The sequence below is a fragment of the Schistosoma mansoni genome, assembly GCF_000237925.1.
Source record: "Schistosoma mansoni, WGS project CABG00000000 data, supercontig 0187, strain Puerto Rico, whole genome shotgun sequence".
NCBI lineage: Eukaryota > Metazoa > Platyhelminthes > Trematoda > Strigeidida > Schistosomatidae > Schistosoma > Schistosoma mansoni.
Window position 1 is genome coordinate 295,489 of NW_017386070.1, and position 16,914 is coordinate 312,402.

At 31.9% G+C, this 16,914-nt stretch overlaps 1 protein-coding gene across 1 annotated transcript in view; it reads right to left on the bottom strand.

Annotated features, from left to right (window-relative positions):
* Positions 1 to 323: 323 nt before the first annotated feature.
* Smp_132920 (hypothetical protein) overlaps positions 324 to 16,914 on the bottom strand; it is a gene marked incomplete at both ends in the record, with an annotated part of 55,355 nt that continues 38,764 nt past the window's right edge. Inside the window, 5 exons of the mRNA XM_018792705.1 lie at positions 324 to 360; positions 7,980 to 8,088; positions 9,493 to 9,635; positions 11,449 to 11,579; positions 15,364 to 15,680. Of these exons, the coding sequence (XP_018644146.1) occupies positions 324 to 360; positions 7,980 to 8,088; positions 9,493 to 9,635; positions 11,449 to 11,579; positions 15,364 to 15,680 (737 nt within the window). The remainder of the gene's footprint in view (positions 361 to 7,979; positions 8,089 to 9,492; positions 9,636 to 11,448; positions 11,580 to 15,363; positions 15,681 to 16,914) is intronic.

Consider the following 16,914-nt stretch of genomic DNA (forward strand, 5'->3'; position numbering starts at 1 on the left):
AAGGAAATAGTGGACGCGATATAGTCCAACCTGGAATTCAGATTCTGTTTGTTGACTTGGCATTTGGTATTGGTCAGTGAGTTACAGGACTTTACTCATTACTATTTTGATAGTTGAAGGGAAGTAAACTGAGTTAAAATTCGGCTTGTAACCAGAAGGTTGTGATTTTAAACTAAGATTTTACTGGTAAACTATGTAGGTAAAAAGGTGAATATTATAACTGATGACGCAAAATCGTCATTCCACTAATCAAGTCACAATAGTTTATGTGTACAAATGCCGTCAAAATAAAGTCTGAAACAGGTGCAGAACAAGTGAGAAATTTAGTCCTTTTTAACCGTTTTCTTGAAAACCAAAATCCTAAATAAAACATTGAATTAAACAAAGCTTATTAGTGACAAGACTTCAAGCTGATATCTTTAAGTTTTCATAAGAAAAAGAGACGTTTAAAATCTCCCAAGTTGGGCATGACAAAGCTAATGATGATCGAATTGTACTTTACATAGACTGGAGTTTCAAGATATGCGGGATTGAGTTTTGCTGAATTAGATTTCAGCCTAATTATTGAAATTATATTATATATTATATATTATAATCTTAGCCATAAAAATGTAGTTAAATGTGTGGTCCTACAACTGATATCAAATTACACTACAAAATGCTTCAGGATTAACAAAGTGTTCACATTCTGGCACCAACATATATGCACGCGCAAACTGATCGATAGTTTTAATCAACTGAGGTAAATACGATTCAAGCGGATGTACCATAATCGAAAATGCAATAACTTACTGTAATGAGATGAACTTAAATTTCTTATGATCAGTTTCGTAATAAATAAATGATCGGCTGCTGATAACTTTACTTGCTTGTTTGATATATCACACCAATCCTAGAATAAATGCGAACATTTAAGAATTAAACATTTGAAATGGTCTGAGTAAATTAGAAAGAAACATATTGGTGTTATACTATAATTCATTCTGCATCTACTATCGTTACCATTTTATAATATTTTAAAGAATGAAAAAATACAATAGGGGTAATCTGGAGGATAAAATTTCTCAACAGTTTCATTGTGGTACGTTTAAATAACTCACAATTGTATTTCATTAGTCAATAAATTGCAAAAAAAGACCACCTAATCTGCAGGCAAATCTGTACTCAAAATTAAACTCTAAATAATTCATAATCTTTGGTAGATTATCAAATTAAGGATAACAATTTTATGTTTCATTTTCGTAGACCAACGTAATAGAACGCAATCGGACATAAAATCTTATCCTTTCGGTTTTGATATGAAAATATTCAGTGAATGTATGTTTTTATTAACGAGGGAAATTAATCATGCCAGCGAACAGAGAATAGAGATAATTCAGCGAAAATTTTCCTTACGTTGACACTATTTACAATAGCTGCACAATTATATTTGTAGTGATTTGATAAACTTATGAGTCTATAGAAAAAGAGAATGGATTGTATTGTGAATTCTTCGGAGATCTCAAGTATCAAAAGAAGGCTACATAATGATCTAGAGTAAAATAGTAAGATTAAAATAATTAAATAATTGGAAATACGAGAGATATTTGTCCACATAGCAGATATGAAGAACAAAAGAAAAACTTAAAGGTGATAATAATAATAATTTAATAATGAGTATGAAAAATTCTTAGAAGGTAATAGTAACCGATTATGGACTCAAAAGTAAAACAATAATAGAGAAAAAAGCATCCTGCAAGGATTGTTAAGGTCACTGGAGAAGTAGCGATTCCATGTGTTGCTTTTTCACACTGAGTTCGGGCTTGAACTACTGAAATGTTACTGCCTTGGTGATGTATAAGTTTTCAATTCTATTCATTCGACAGCGTAGATTATTTTGAACGATGATTCTGGTCAAGAAACGTGCCCATATTTGATCAGATGTTTCTGTATTGAGCTATTGATTGTTTTGAATTTCGCTCTAAATTCACTTCGAGTAGTATTCTGATACGCGTTTGCAAAGTGTTCTTGCTTTTGGCCAATGTAACCTGCCTCACAAGAACAAGTTAACCTTTAAATGTACATCAATGTGGCACAAAGCTAAAACTTTTTCTTAACGTATCCATGAATGATCAGACATCTGGATAAGACAGTACGGCGCTTTGAAGAATGGAAAGTTTTTATGAGAGATGTTGAAATTCATGTTCTCAAGATTTCCGCGACAGTACCTCTATGTTTTACATTCATGATAAGAGCTTTCATTCAAATTTTCGATTACTTTTCAGGTTGTTGTCTTAGTGTTAAATTTCTAATAATAAAACTGGGTGAGGAGGCATTTCTGATGAGTATTTATCGAAGTCGAAATAGTCTTTCGTCTATTATGTCTTCGTGTCTTTGTAAAAGAGCTTTAATTACTAACTGAATTCTTTGTTTGACAAAGGTCATTTTCCTTATTCTCACAGTTTGGCTAATCGTGGCCTCTTGTAAATACAAACTATCTATTCAAGAATCCGGGAAATATCGGTTTCTAAGCCGTCTATTTGTTTCATCTGATTCAAGGTAGCGTTAGACGTTTGTTTAGGTGACTGAATTTGACAGCAAACCATACCATTTAAACACTATAAGACACCATTTTATTTTCCAGAAAGAATTTATTTTCTTCTGTTGATATTTATTTGTTCATATTCTAATTTCGAAGCTTGTTGATTATATGATTAAATAGCTTATCTCAGTATGCATCTATGTTAAGGCTTTGTAAACCCTTACAATATTTCAATGACAAAGACAACAGACTTGAAAAACTTTCTTTACTTACACTGATTCGTCTCCTGTAGTACATGGAAAGTATGTTAAAGTACTTTTGCCGTGTCAATTTGCTTAAAACATTTAGAGATTATCACCAATACGTCTTGTCATCTAGCTCCCTCTTCTAATTCCCCTACAATCAACTCAGTCATGCGATATAGTGTAACTGAAAAATTAATCTTGTTAGCTTACATTAATTTTATTGTCATGAATAAGAAATCTAGTTAACATAATTAACCCTTGTAAAAGTCGTTTGTTTTAAGTAAAACAAAGTGTACTTAACAGGTTAGCTTTCACAATAACCTTAATAGTTTACGTTTAGAAACAAAACATTTCGTTCAATGAGCATTCACCAGTCAATATTCATATCAACTCTCATTCATTTCACATAATTTAACTACATGAGAATATCACTAACATCAATAATCTTTTTAAAAAAAATATTTCTCAGAAATTAGGGTCATTTCTTATTGTGTGTTCCTAATCTAGGTTTTAGGGTAAACTCCCATTTTGAAAGTTCCTATCATCTTTATTATTTTGGTATCCATAGTTCAGGTTAATTATTCATTCAGTTTGTAGAATAACAATAGAAATAGTTAACTAATCCCATTGTTTTGGGAACTAATAGCGTCGTTTCCGTAGTTTTTGATTACAAATAGAAAATTTCAAGTCACCAATTATCCAATTGATTGTATTGATCATTCTCTAAAACTGTCTAATACAATTGGTTAAAAGTTCAGTTGTGTTTGAACATTATTAGCGGAATTCGTTAAGATAATGAAGAAACCTTACAGCTCTTCACATAATTAAAATAACCCATTGTGTCATTGAATAAAAATAAAGGAGTATTCACTGAAGAAAATTTTCTTTTCGATGAAATGATTTATTTAATGTGTATATTTGTATTTATAATTATATGGAAAATATATGTCTATAGAAGGATAGAAAAGATTGCGTTATAAATTGATTCGAGACTCTTATTACCAAATGAGGTTACGCAATAATCAAAGGTTAAGAGAAGAATATAAGGCTGGAAATAATTTACATGTTAGATAATTGCGAGGCGGGATCGTGGATGCGCACTGCTGAGGAGTCCCATGATAGGACGCAATCTTTTCTATCCTTCTATAGACATATATTTTCCATATAATTATAAATACAAATATACACATTAAATAAATCATTTCATCGAAAAGAAAATTTTCTTCAGTGAATACTCCTTTATTTTTATTCAATGACACAATGGGTTATTTTAATTATGTGAAGAGCTGTAAGGTTTCTTCATTATCTTAACGAATTCCGCTAATAATGTTCAAACACAACTGAACTTTTAACCAATTGTATTAGACAGTTTTAGAGAATGATCAATACAATCAATTGGATAATTGGTGACTTGAAATTTTCTATTTGTAATCAAAAACTACGGAAACGACGCTATTAGTTCCCAAAACAATGGGATTAGTTAACTATTTCTATTGTTATTCTACAAACTGAATGAATAATTAACCTGAACTATGGATACCAAAATAATAAAGATGATAGGAACTTTCAAAATGGGAGTTTACCCTAAAACCTAGATTAGGAACACACAATAAGAAATGACCCTAATTTCTGAGAAATATTTTTTTAAATATATATATATATATGGTTTAATTTACTGTAATACTTACTCGTATCATGCTACTGTTGATGCGATATCCCATTGATGCGTTTAATGGAGGAACGTGACAAATATAATATACAGTATTTTGTTGGGGAGTAAGTCGGTAAGCTCGAAATATCTCACTTTCTCGATAGAATGACGTATTGTTGTTCTGAATTCGGCTAGGGATATCACTTATAAATATTGTTTGATTCTTGTAAGAATTAACTGTGCTTTGATCTGTAACATAATATCTAAATGAAAGGAAAAATATATCTAAGAACGTAATTGGTTTAAAAAAGTTCATGATAATAATTATATACAAGGTATTTGGTTAACAAATTTTCATGTCTTTGTAGACTGAAAACACTAGACAATGAATTAATCAGCATGCGTTGAAAGGTAGGTTTAATGTTCCCAATATTCGCTATACGTTATTTTTTACTCTGTTACATCTGCTGCGTGTTCGCAGTCTATGAAGTGCTATCGCTCCTACTAAAATTTGTCAAATTAAATTCACTGAAGAGAAGGCGGTCCATTAATCTTTTAAATAATGCTGTGTATATGACATGAATGGAGCTCTGAGTTTGATGCCAAAACTTAAAAACAGAATTTAAACAAAATGAAATGAGCAAAGTGTACTCTGACCCCGGTCACTGCTGAATGTAGTCAAGAGTAAGCAGTATGTTATTTAATTAACCTGATTCTTATTATTATTCGCCCACACAACTTTAATCTACTCGGAAACATTTGAAGCGTTTCGAATATCATTCCTAAATGAAGACATTTCAAATTTTAGTTTAAACTTATAAAAACCCTTGATCATCTAAACAACAGATCTTGTGCACAGTGGTTGATATACAACCGAACTACAGATATTCTAAAAACTCGTTCTTTTAACCGATCTCATCCTACTGAGTACCAGGTTTGAATAGTCTGGCAATAAAACTTTAAACAGCAAGAAGGCATTATCTTCAAGTCTACAGGTATGACTTAATGATAATTGTTGTTATATGGAAACCTTTCATCCAATAGAGGTATTTACTATAAATTTGTAAGATAGGTAACTTTTACTAAAATAATATCATACGAATATCGTTAGCATAACCATATTAACTCTTAAGGTTGAAAAGAGGTACTTGTCATTTTTACTGGGATTCGAACCCATTAAACTACTGTCACATTGTATTTTTCATTATCACGTGAATTTTAGGTTCACTTAACACTTTTGTGTTTACAAATGACATCGTTTTAAAGAACTGAATCAACCAAGTGTCACAACGGCCTAGTAGTTTGTTCTTAGTCTGAGTTTGTAGAGTTTCAATGAGTCCAACCTTGTTTCGAGTTCGCGAAAGTCAATCATTTAAAGCTTAGATTGCTTGATTATTTTTGTGTTTTACCACCATTTAATTCGATTAACAACATCACTCTAAGTGAAATGAATACATATTTTATTAATCATTGACTCATCATGCTTTTCTTTATAAATCTCATGTCTCACAAGTATATTTTATCAATAAATCATTCACATAGCATAATTATTGTGAAATTAGACATTAATTGTTTAAGCAAGTGCTGACGACAAACGAACAACTGTTTGAATGTCATCGATTATGTGAACTGCATCGAACTGATTAAACAGAATTTGAGGTCATACAAAGTTTCATTTAGCTGTCCTAGTGAATAATGACAGTTTTCCTACCCCCGAATGCCCTGATACGGTCGAGAGTGGGGAGAGTCTGCTTTCCCTCTCGAAATGCTCTCACATGGCCACGCGTATATAGCCTCTGCCAGGGAAGTACTACTCACTGCCTTCTCGTGGCGTGGGTGTTGTTTACAAAATTGAGAGAACGAAAAGTGAATGTCCGGCACCTTAACCGGGTTGGTAGACACGGAAAATCCTCAGGGGAGTTGGAAAACCCTGATTCCAAACCAATGGTGCACATGGGCTCCAGTATTCTGAAGGAACAAATGGCGTATAAATCAATCGCTGGTCACCGGCTACCATGGGACTGCATCTCCTCACGATGCTCCACTACCTTGTGGATCAGATCTTTCGGTCAAAGGCTCGGGGTGTGGTCTCCTAAGAAAACCACCTGCTTCAGTTTGAGCACCTGGGCAGTATCACAGCCCTCACACAAATCAAATGAGATTTGTGCGGGGCGCATATATATCTGGTGCCCCTTTGTACCACTATTTATGTGTTTAAATAAATAAACAATATATTGAATAAGAATAAGTGAGTTATTCATATTTCATGGTGATTCTAATGCTTGACCCAATAAATTTATTGTTTAATCTTTCGGCTATCCATTGTGCTTCATTAAATAAAGGATAAGAATATAAAGGGAAGAAAATTGATCATAGCTTTGATATTTGAGACTAAAATGAAAACACAGTCCTAGTAGAAAATAGCTGCAATAAGACTAGCAACCTGTCAGAGAATGACAAATGTATATGGAGAGAAACAAAACTACAAACAATATCAAAGCATATATCGTAATTAATCAAAAGGTTTAAGTTTAACTCAACATTTGGAAATGCTTTTACTGGACCTCCTTACAATCGAAATTTCAAGACTTCTGTGCTAGGTTACAGACAATAATCTAGCAAAATTTCAAATCAAAGAGCTAAACCTCAAAAAATGTAAGAAAACATCCTAGCAATAGTAAGTTTATACCAAGATGAGATTTTTATGGAAACTTGTGGAATTCTATAGTTGCAACAGTAAACACTTAAGAAATTGACAGTTGGTGATTCTAGTTAAACTGGGATTTGTGACAGATTAATAGAGAGCTTTCAAATAAACTTACTTATATTTCTGCACTTATCAATAATAATTATTATGACTCTAAGATAAATATTGTTCTCTTTCACATGCTTTTTGAAGAATCGTTTCAAAAACATTACCACTGAGCTACTCAGTCTTCGACGAACTCAGTATAAAACTCACAACATGAATAGAAAGTTACTGTTCACGAGTACATACTTTTCTGTGGTCAATCGAATTAGATATTTTAGCTTGGAGATATAACAGCCATATTTACCCACTTTACCGAACAATTTCCAGTTTTATTAGCGATAGCTAGCTGTCAACAAGCATAAAGCTATACACAGATATTTCAAGTTTATTGAGACGTGCCAGAGGTATATCTTTACAACCTCAAGAATAATTATACCCGCAGATTTAGCCCAAGATTGATGGGTTCTATCATTGGCTTATTGTAAGAACGAACTCAATATATCAATTGATCCTCCGATTATATTTAATTTCCTGCCTCCCTGTCCTAAGAGAATTTTGTATGCATAGTTCTGTAGTACACCCTCCAATCCAAAGAAGGTTTTGTCATTGGACTCTGTGTTTTTAATCTAAAACAACAAATTCAGTTTAGCTTGACTAGATGTTAGATAACTTGGTTGGTATACCAAACATTTGAATGATGAGTGTGATTAAACAGTAAAAATCAAAGTACACGACATTAGTTACTGTTCAGCAGAAAAATACAGTTTACTTCCACAAATAAGTAATTAACAAACTCAAAAAACAACCTACTTGAAGTGGTAAAATGCTTGACATAAGTGAATGTCAATAACTGACTCAGAATTGAAGCTCTCTGGAAATTTCAGGCTGGCTACTGCGCACATTTTTGTGCTTATGGCAACTGTAAATAAAGAAAACATTTACTGTCAGTACTGAACCAAAATGTTTTTTGTATATGTGAAATTTCAGAAAAAATATCAAATTTTAAATTGTAATTTCCAAAATTAGGGTTAAATAACTATTAAGTTTTAAAGCTCAATGAAGTTATAACGTCACTCAGAATATTTCTTTGAATTCGAAGTATGTTGTAGGAACCCTCAATAACTAGCCTCAAGTGTCCTAGAATATGTAGAAATCTAGTTGTTCACTATTTGAAAATGCTTTAAGTCTATTAGTAATCTATTTTAGTCTGTAAAATGGTTTCAGTTACCATTTTGCTTCCGAACGAACACATATTCTGTCATTGTACACCAGAAACTACGTTTAAAAAGGTGAAAGTAACGCCCTGCATGAACTATATGTTAGGACAAAAGATATGCTACTTAGAAATGTTCACACAATCGAAATTTATTTCTGTTTATTCGTGCTAACAAATAATAAGAATAATTGGACTCGATGGATTGTATGAAATAACTCGTGCGTGACTTAAACTAACTAAATTGTGCAAGACATAAGCGGCATTAAAAATAAAATATGTAACATATAAAATGAAGGAACTTCTCACCACTAAAACTGCATCAAAGTCAGTTTGCTGAATTGTATTACTGAAGATAATTTTGACTACTTGACAGATTTATGTAACTCACTAATGCATACGAAACTATAATTGAGTAATTTTCATACTCACCATCCGTGCAAAACAACCAGTTAACTGAAACTAATTCTTTTTCGACTCAGGAATCCTGACGAGGAGACAGTTATCCAGATTCAGGTTACATCCACATCTTTCCACTTTTTTTTTAAACAACAGAGATGTATATGAGACTGTTAATTTTAAACTATCTTGGAAAGTTAAACTAGTTTACCTCTGTAATGGTTCAGTTATTTAATATTATGGTGAGACTTGTGAGTTTCATGTTGATCACACTCACTCATGTGTATTTGTTCCAGAAATTACCAAAATTATTATTTCTTAATTAAATCTATTTAGCTCAAATTAAAAAAAAGTCGTGCGTTCGAAGCTATGAGAACAAGTAAAACCTATTTAGAAAGTGTGTTGTACTAAAGAATTGTTTCTCTTAAATACATGCTATCCATAGAGTGAGTTGCCTTTAAATTTAATTACACACAAGCTTATTATAATGACAGGTGATTGAAAACAATACACATATCATACAGTGAAGAAGTTGGCAAACTTAATGAATAGAAAACATTCAGAAACAGAGTAAATAACAGTAGGAATTCAAATGAAGTATCCACTTCAGTCTAAGGTGAGATAGTTTAAATATATACTATACATAACTTGCAATTAACTAGTTATTATTTACAATCATTTTATACTGATATAAACCGAATTTCAACTTACACTTTTCATACTTAGATATAAGTTCTAAATACACCGATTCCCCTTCACCAGTCTCTGTAGTGATCTCATTGTTTTTATTCATGACATACAGTTGTCGCAAATTATTTTCCACTTGTTGATTTGTTATCTTATTGATTGGTTTGCTTAGAAATGATGAAAAACATGTAAACAGTTGGACGGAAGATACTGATATAAAATAAAGTTAGACAACCTTTACAGGCTGGCATAAAATAACTAGATGGTTAGTGGGTGATTGGTTAGACACTATCGTGATTACTAGAAATCACCAGGACAGACCATTATCAGTACCATGAGTCGTACTTTTTTTACAACTTAAATTCACTACAATTTGTGCTGTTACAGCCAAGTGATTCAGATCATAGAAAGCTTTATAAAGCATCTAACTGATAGTTTAAAAGAAAATAACTTTCCTCTAACCTATAATAACACCTTACTGAAGTATTTCAAAATACAAAAAGTCCAGATCTATGACTTTTGTTTGAATTCCCAGAAGTCTCTACTGAAGTGGCGTGAAAGTTATGTCCATTTTTTTCCAAAATAGACACAGTTTGGTCAATATCGAGAACCGAAACATGACTAAAATCAACATTCAGTAGCTAATTCGTTGAGTAATTATGTACAACTGTTTTTAAAAACTGTCATTTTATTTGATTAAGTTTTCCGAACTCACTTATATTTCATTATTCCTTTTAGGTGTTCTAGAGTTACCCAAACTTCATTTTATGCCACATATTAAATAAAAAAAACCAATAAATTTCAGACATTAGATGTGAAATAATCACTGCACACTGTCAGAATACTGAAGTAAAACGGAATCAAAAAACTATCCGTTTACTTAAGAGTTTCATAATTTATGGAATCGACTTGTTATCTACTAGGCACCAGTTTTCTTGGACTTCGAAGATCACACCATTAATCATTTGTTGTTTGTCATTTAATTAACGTGGTTGAAACATCATTATGCTCTTTGACTGTTAACTAATTTTAAACAAACATAATCTGAAACACAAATGACCAATAAATCGGATGTGTGCGGTTCAAATTATACTGAAAAGTAAATTTTCTTCCCTAGTTGTTACTTTGACCGTGAACAAACAGATCGTTAGACAGTCATACTGCTATTAAAATGCATCCCAAACAGCCTTTAAAATTACCTGTCGATATATAATTTTCTTGAATAGCATATAATATAAAAATGATTGAGTTCAACTTTATAAGTTTACTTATTGTAATCAATAAATGGAATCCTGAAGGCCAAAGGAGAAGAGGAAGACCAAAGAACACATTACGCCGAGAAACGGAGACAGACATGAGAAGAATGAACAAAAACTGGATAGAACTAGAAAGGAAGGCCCAGGACAGACGGGGTTGGAGAATGCTGGTCGGCGACCTATGCTCCATTGGGAGTAACAGGCGTAAGTAAGTAATTGTAGTCAATGTTTAACCATTAAATAAAATAATACTTACGGAAAATAACCTGCATTGAAAACGCGTTATAAATTTCTTTTCTACTTTATATGAATCCCTAGAAAGTCCATACGTATCTTGCTGGTGAGCGCAGATAAATAAAGCGTTGAAAATAGGCTTCTTAAACACTAATTTCAAACAATCATCAAAGAAAACAGTGAATGTTCTCTATTCAACAAAATATTAGAACTTTGATTACCACAACAACCTAAGCTTATGAGGGGTAATTAGTACTGGTATTTTTCCATAATAATTTACAAAACGTACTTTGGTAGATTAAATTATTTTTGTCCTCATAGCTACTTTGAAAAGAAATGATTATCTTTACATTTTCCATAAATCTTTTCAATGTGGTAGTGATACACGGTAATAACAGTTAAATAATATCTTTATAATTTTTAAAAAAATTGAGTCCGTTGAAAAACTGCATATACATATATATTAAGTTGAAATATTGAAACCACTCACGGTTCCAAATTACATATTCTTTTAGCCGTACACGTCCATGGTATTTCAAGTATTGCTTTGTCATCCGGATAGATTTGATTCTTTAGGCGGAGGTATACACTTCCAGAATATCGAAGATTTTGTGTGTTAGTCTAAGAAGATCAAAGCAGAAGATGATTTATTTGCAAAAGTAGTGTATAGTTTTAGATACTGTACCCAAGTAACAAACGACTTATTTAATCAAGGCATAAAGAATTTATAGATAGTATTCCCATAGATCAGAACACCTTAGACCCGCTTTGTTTTAGGGATTTCTATCAGTTGATTATTAAAGATAACCGTTTAAATATTCAAATGTGTGTGAAACGTATTTGCCAACCGTGACCGAAATTTGGTTCAATATCAATCGACCAAATTTGTTTACGGTTAATATTGTCAAGCCTTTCAATCAACTTATTTAACAGTGTTATGCGATAGTTTGTCTGTATCCTTGTATCTTTATTATTACTGTCATATCTGTATGAACGTGTGTGGTTGATTACATGTGATAGTCTACGCACATAACTTAAACGTTAGTTGCTTAAATATCGCTCGATGATTCATTCGCTTTTCCATATACATCAGCTTGATTCTCACTGATTGATTCAACTTTAGATTCATCTCTTTATTCGCTTACTCGAACTCATTAGCCTTTCTGATCGAGTTCGCTTAGTGTGCTTGTTACTTTATTATCTGAGCTACCTAATGGTAAACTGTAGTCAGCGCTTCGTGTTGTTTTCTGAATCCAAATACGGTTGAGATCTATTTAATAACGGTTATCATGGTGGATGATGTACGAAGCCTAAGAAATTATCTCGAAGCCAAGCCATTATAGGTATTTGTACCCAGATATAATTTTTATTCAGACTGTTAACTTATTATGATGCTAAACTTAGATGTAGAAGAAATAACTCTCTACCTTGGTTTTGATACGGTGATACGTTAGAGACCATCAATCGGTGTCAAAAATTAAGGATAATCAATTATTCCATTTGAGTAGGTGTCATAATGTGTCATTGTTAGTATAGATCGATCCTACGAATAAATATTGCGTGGAAATTAGGACGATATTGATATGATAGAGTTGAAACCCTATGAACCGAACTATTCCAAAATGAAATGTAGACAAACAAACGCCCTCATTACATATGACTTGTTTGGTTGTCAAGTTAACTTTTCAGAGATAAACAAATTATTTATTAAAGCTATCAAAATACACAATAAATTTTAGAGATAGAATTTTTATTTCATCATATTGCACATGATTGAAATTAGCTTCAGTGATAATCAAGGAAGTAATTTTGATCTTTTCAATAACAAGATGTAATACATCGCATCGGTGACAAAACAATCATTCTTGATAAGTCAGTTAATTTGCCACTAATCACTTTAGTAAGGCAAGGGACGGATAAAAACAAATCCTTTTTTGAGTAAACTATTTTTTGCCAGAGTAGAATTCTGCTCAACAACATAAATTTATCATTCGCATGACCATGTTACATGTCGAGATCATTAACATGATTCTCATTTGGATAATTTTCCTACGTATTAACTGCAGTTACAAATGTTAGATTACGTATCCAGCAGATAATTCAAACTTCCTGAGGAAGCGTATCATGATAGGTCTGAAGTAGTATCCTTACAGTTTATCGATAAAACTTATATTCAGTCTGTTTTTATCTGGAAGACAGTAATAAATGAAAGAACGCATTATTAGTTGGGATTGGTGTCTTGACTGTGTTACATAAGCAACAAGAATAAGTTAAGCGTGATAACATATTGACTTCCCACACCACAATGCGAACAGCTTAATTCAAAGTTCAGCTTTAAGAAAGATATAACTGGAAGTATAAGATTTTCCCAGAATATATATATATATATATATATATATATATATATATATATATATATAAGCTTTTTGTTTACTCAGCTATCAGATACTTTTATCGCAACTGTTTTACTGAACAATTGTTTTGTAAGTATGCTGTTTATTTTAAATACAATTGTTTACAAATTCAAAGGACTAATAAAGTCAGCATACAGTATTCAATCACATAACAGAACTTTCGAAACAGAAGTAAACAACAAATTAGGTAATTAGAATTTTTTAGAGTTTCCGGAAATCGATTACGGCTCGTTCGGACCACATTAGCATTTTTGACATGAACTAATTATTTGACTCTTAAAATTGAAAGGATTGGTTTTCGTTTATTTCTAGGAAGTTTTAGCAGTTCTGAAAGTTGTAAGAATAACACTATTGCTTGGATTATCAATGTCCGCTTAAAACATTGGTATGTGTGAAGAACGTGATATGAAAAATGAAACTATTGAAAACGTGATAGGTTATTGTAATCGAATTTGAAGGCACAGTGTTTCGTACTGTGAATTGATTGACAATAAAATATGCCAACTCATACCAAGGTATTTTGGTTACTATCTAATAATGTTTGTGAACTTCGTTCGAACTTCAAGAGAAAAAAATTACATCTGAGCTAAGAAGATTTTTAAAACTAATACTATAAGCTGTCGCTAGTTTAGAAGGAAGTATTGGACGGAATTAAATAGAGCTTTAATATTATTAGTATTATGACCGTTCGTCATTAGAACAAGAATGTAAGAATTGCAAAGCAGGTATAGTTGAAAAGGTCCTGCTGATTACAATTTTTATTCATTCTATACTTTTATCTTTTTGACATTTACTTTTTCAGCTCATCACTGGGTTTGATCTCATGTAAGTTTCACAGGCTAAACATCATTTTCTTGTCAAATATTTGTTATATGTAAAAATCCCTGTGAATATACACCCTTGTTGTTTCCATCGACATGAGTAGTCAACACAAACATTGCTTAACGATTACATAAGTTAGTCTTAATTCAGTAATTTACGTAGAACAATGATGATGTGGATATAGGCTTAATAAACTTACTTTGTTAATAGTTTTCGATATCTTTTGCATTTATTTTGTCAATTTTCACAATCTGTACATTTATCATTAAACGATTGTATTTTTTGCATAAGGGTATGACCTTGATTACTTACTTCCGTTTTTGAATCCCACATAGCACATAAATAAATACACTTTTATACTCACGCCTCTCGTTTTACAATGCTTGTGGCTATGATAACCAAACTATTAATTAACTATCATCTATATTTATAGACTGTTGTAACATTCACATTACGTTCAACGTTCGGTTATACTACTGGAGTCATATCAACCTCACTGGGATTATTAATTATCTATAATTGTGGATTCTGGTACCAAACGCAACAGAACACGCACCAGCCAGCTGATTTAAGTAACGTCCCTTAACTTGTATTTGTGCTCATCACTTATAAGTTGCATATTATTATATTGATTTTTGGACGTAATAACTTTATTGCTATTTTTGAGTTAGTATACATTTTTGGTCCACCACAATGAATGGTTTACAAACAAAATTAAAGCTTTGAAATTAACAAGCAACTCTACAGACGTCCTGGGTTGTTTTAAACCTGGTTGTAAGCTTTTTGAGTATTTAGTGTGTACAATTACATTATCAGTCACTGAACTGAAGTTAGCCTAATTATGAAGCTGAATATTGCCATAATACCACAGATACATATGATCACAGTTAGGTTAAAACGTTTTCAATCCAATCAGATTCCAGGTGTTTGACAGGTATCTTTGCCGGACACTTTCAAATTTAATATTGATAGTATGGTTGTTTTTTAAATTCTCGTCAAACAACATTATAACTTCAAGAGCTTTCTCAAAGTTCGTATTATTTTGATTATCTAAGGTATTCCGACATGCACACGAAACACAAATACTTGAAACAGTGACACTACAGAATACATCCAAGCAATAATATTAGGAATGGTGATAATTACATGTTATTTCTAAAATAACTTACAAGTTCACTACAAGTTGAGTCAACATCTAATTTAACTTTGCAAGTGTCCATTAATAATTGATCATTGAGCAATGTAATGCAGTACCATTCGAATTTCGATGGATATATTTTTTTAGCAACCAAGGTATTTGATATTCGGTTTAATTGTGAGCTTAATGAACAAGACTGCTCACGATCAAACGATTCTCCATACATTGACTGCACAAGTGAAACGTGAACCATATTTAATTGAAGGTAGTAAGGTAGTGTTTGAAATCTTCCAGAAGAATGAGGTAAATAACAGACTGTGAGTTTTCGCTCATCACATTTTGTTTCAGCTAGAAAGAAATATTTCAATTTTTGTCAAAGAAATTTAAGTGAGGGTGAATACTTCTTTACTGAAGGTCTAAAACAAACAAATTGCAGTGTCTGATAGTCTCTGCAGATAATTACAGAACATTAAGATTTAATGTAGTTGTTTTTTCTCAGTTTATTCTGTGATCGGATCAAGTTATACTAAAATAGAGAATTCACAGAATAAGTTGAAAGATTAATTATCGACGTTCAGCTATCAGACTAGTTGTAAGAGATTATGATGATACATCATGATTTTTGTTAACAAGTACGTACCGTATGCTTACATAAGTTTACAACATGTTTTCAAGTTAGTTTTGTTGTATCGGTTTTGTGATGGGATATAAGTAAAATGTGCGCTTTGGTACATTTGAATTTATGTCACAGTAGTTATTTCATTTGCTTATTAAGGTAGTTTTTAATCACTTTGTTCGACACGTTGCATCCAATTCTACTGAAAATATTCTTGTGTACTATTTTTGTAGCAACGAAAATATATTAAAAGGAAATAGTCCGAATTTCGTACAATGAGTAGTGGGTTATTAAAAACAATCTTTCAAATAAGAAGTAGGAAGTTTTAACCTTTTTTGATAATTACTACTCTGTCTAATATTGTTATAATTCAATATTCTAATAGATAATCATCTGGGTGTCAAAGTGATACTGATTTTAGGTTTCAGTAAGAAGATCGAGCCAGAATCTCATCTGATTACTCCGAGATAGATAACCTTAAAGGCAACCATTAGTGACATCCAATAAAAGCAATATAACTGGTCATCATACTTTTGTGTTCAAAGAGTAAGATCGTTACGTAAATTACTGGAGATGGACAGACAAATGTGTGGTCACCAAATGTAGGACTGACATTTCAACACTGGCATATTAAACACTGTGTATTCCTTTGATTTTTTCTTAATGCTGGCATTCCACTCGCGTAGACAATGCAATAAGGTTTAATAAATGTGTGAAAATCAGTTATTCACTAATTACTGTACCTCTAAATTGGACCAGTCACTAATAAATATCAGGAATATTTTGGAGTTCCAATGAAGACAACCTCTTGGTACCTATTAAGCTATTTAAAAACGAATCTGAATATACCAGAAGGATAGACTAAAAATTATACTCTGTACATTTATGTTGAGCAAATGTTTATATCACCGAAAAACGCTAAAGTTTCCACTAGCCTTTCATTAAACAATAACTTACCTTATTTCA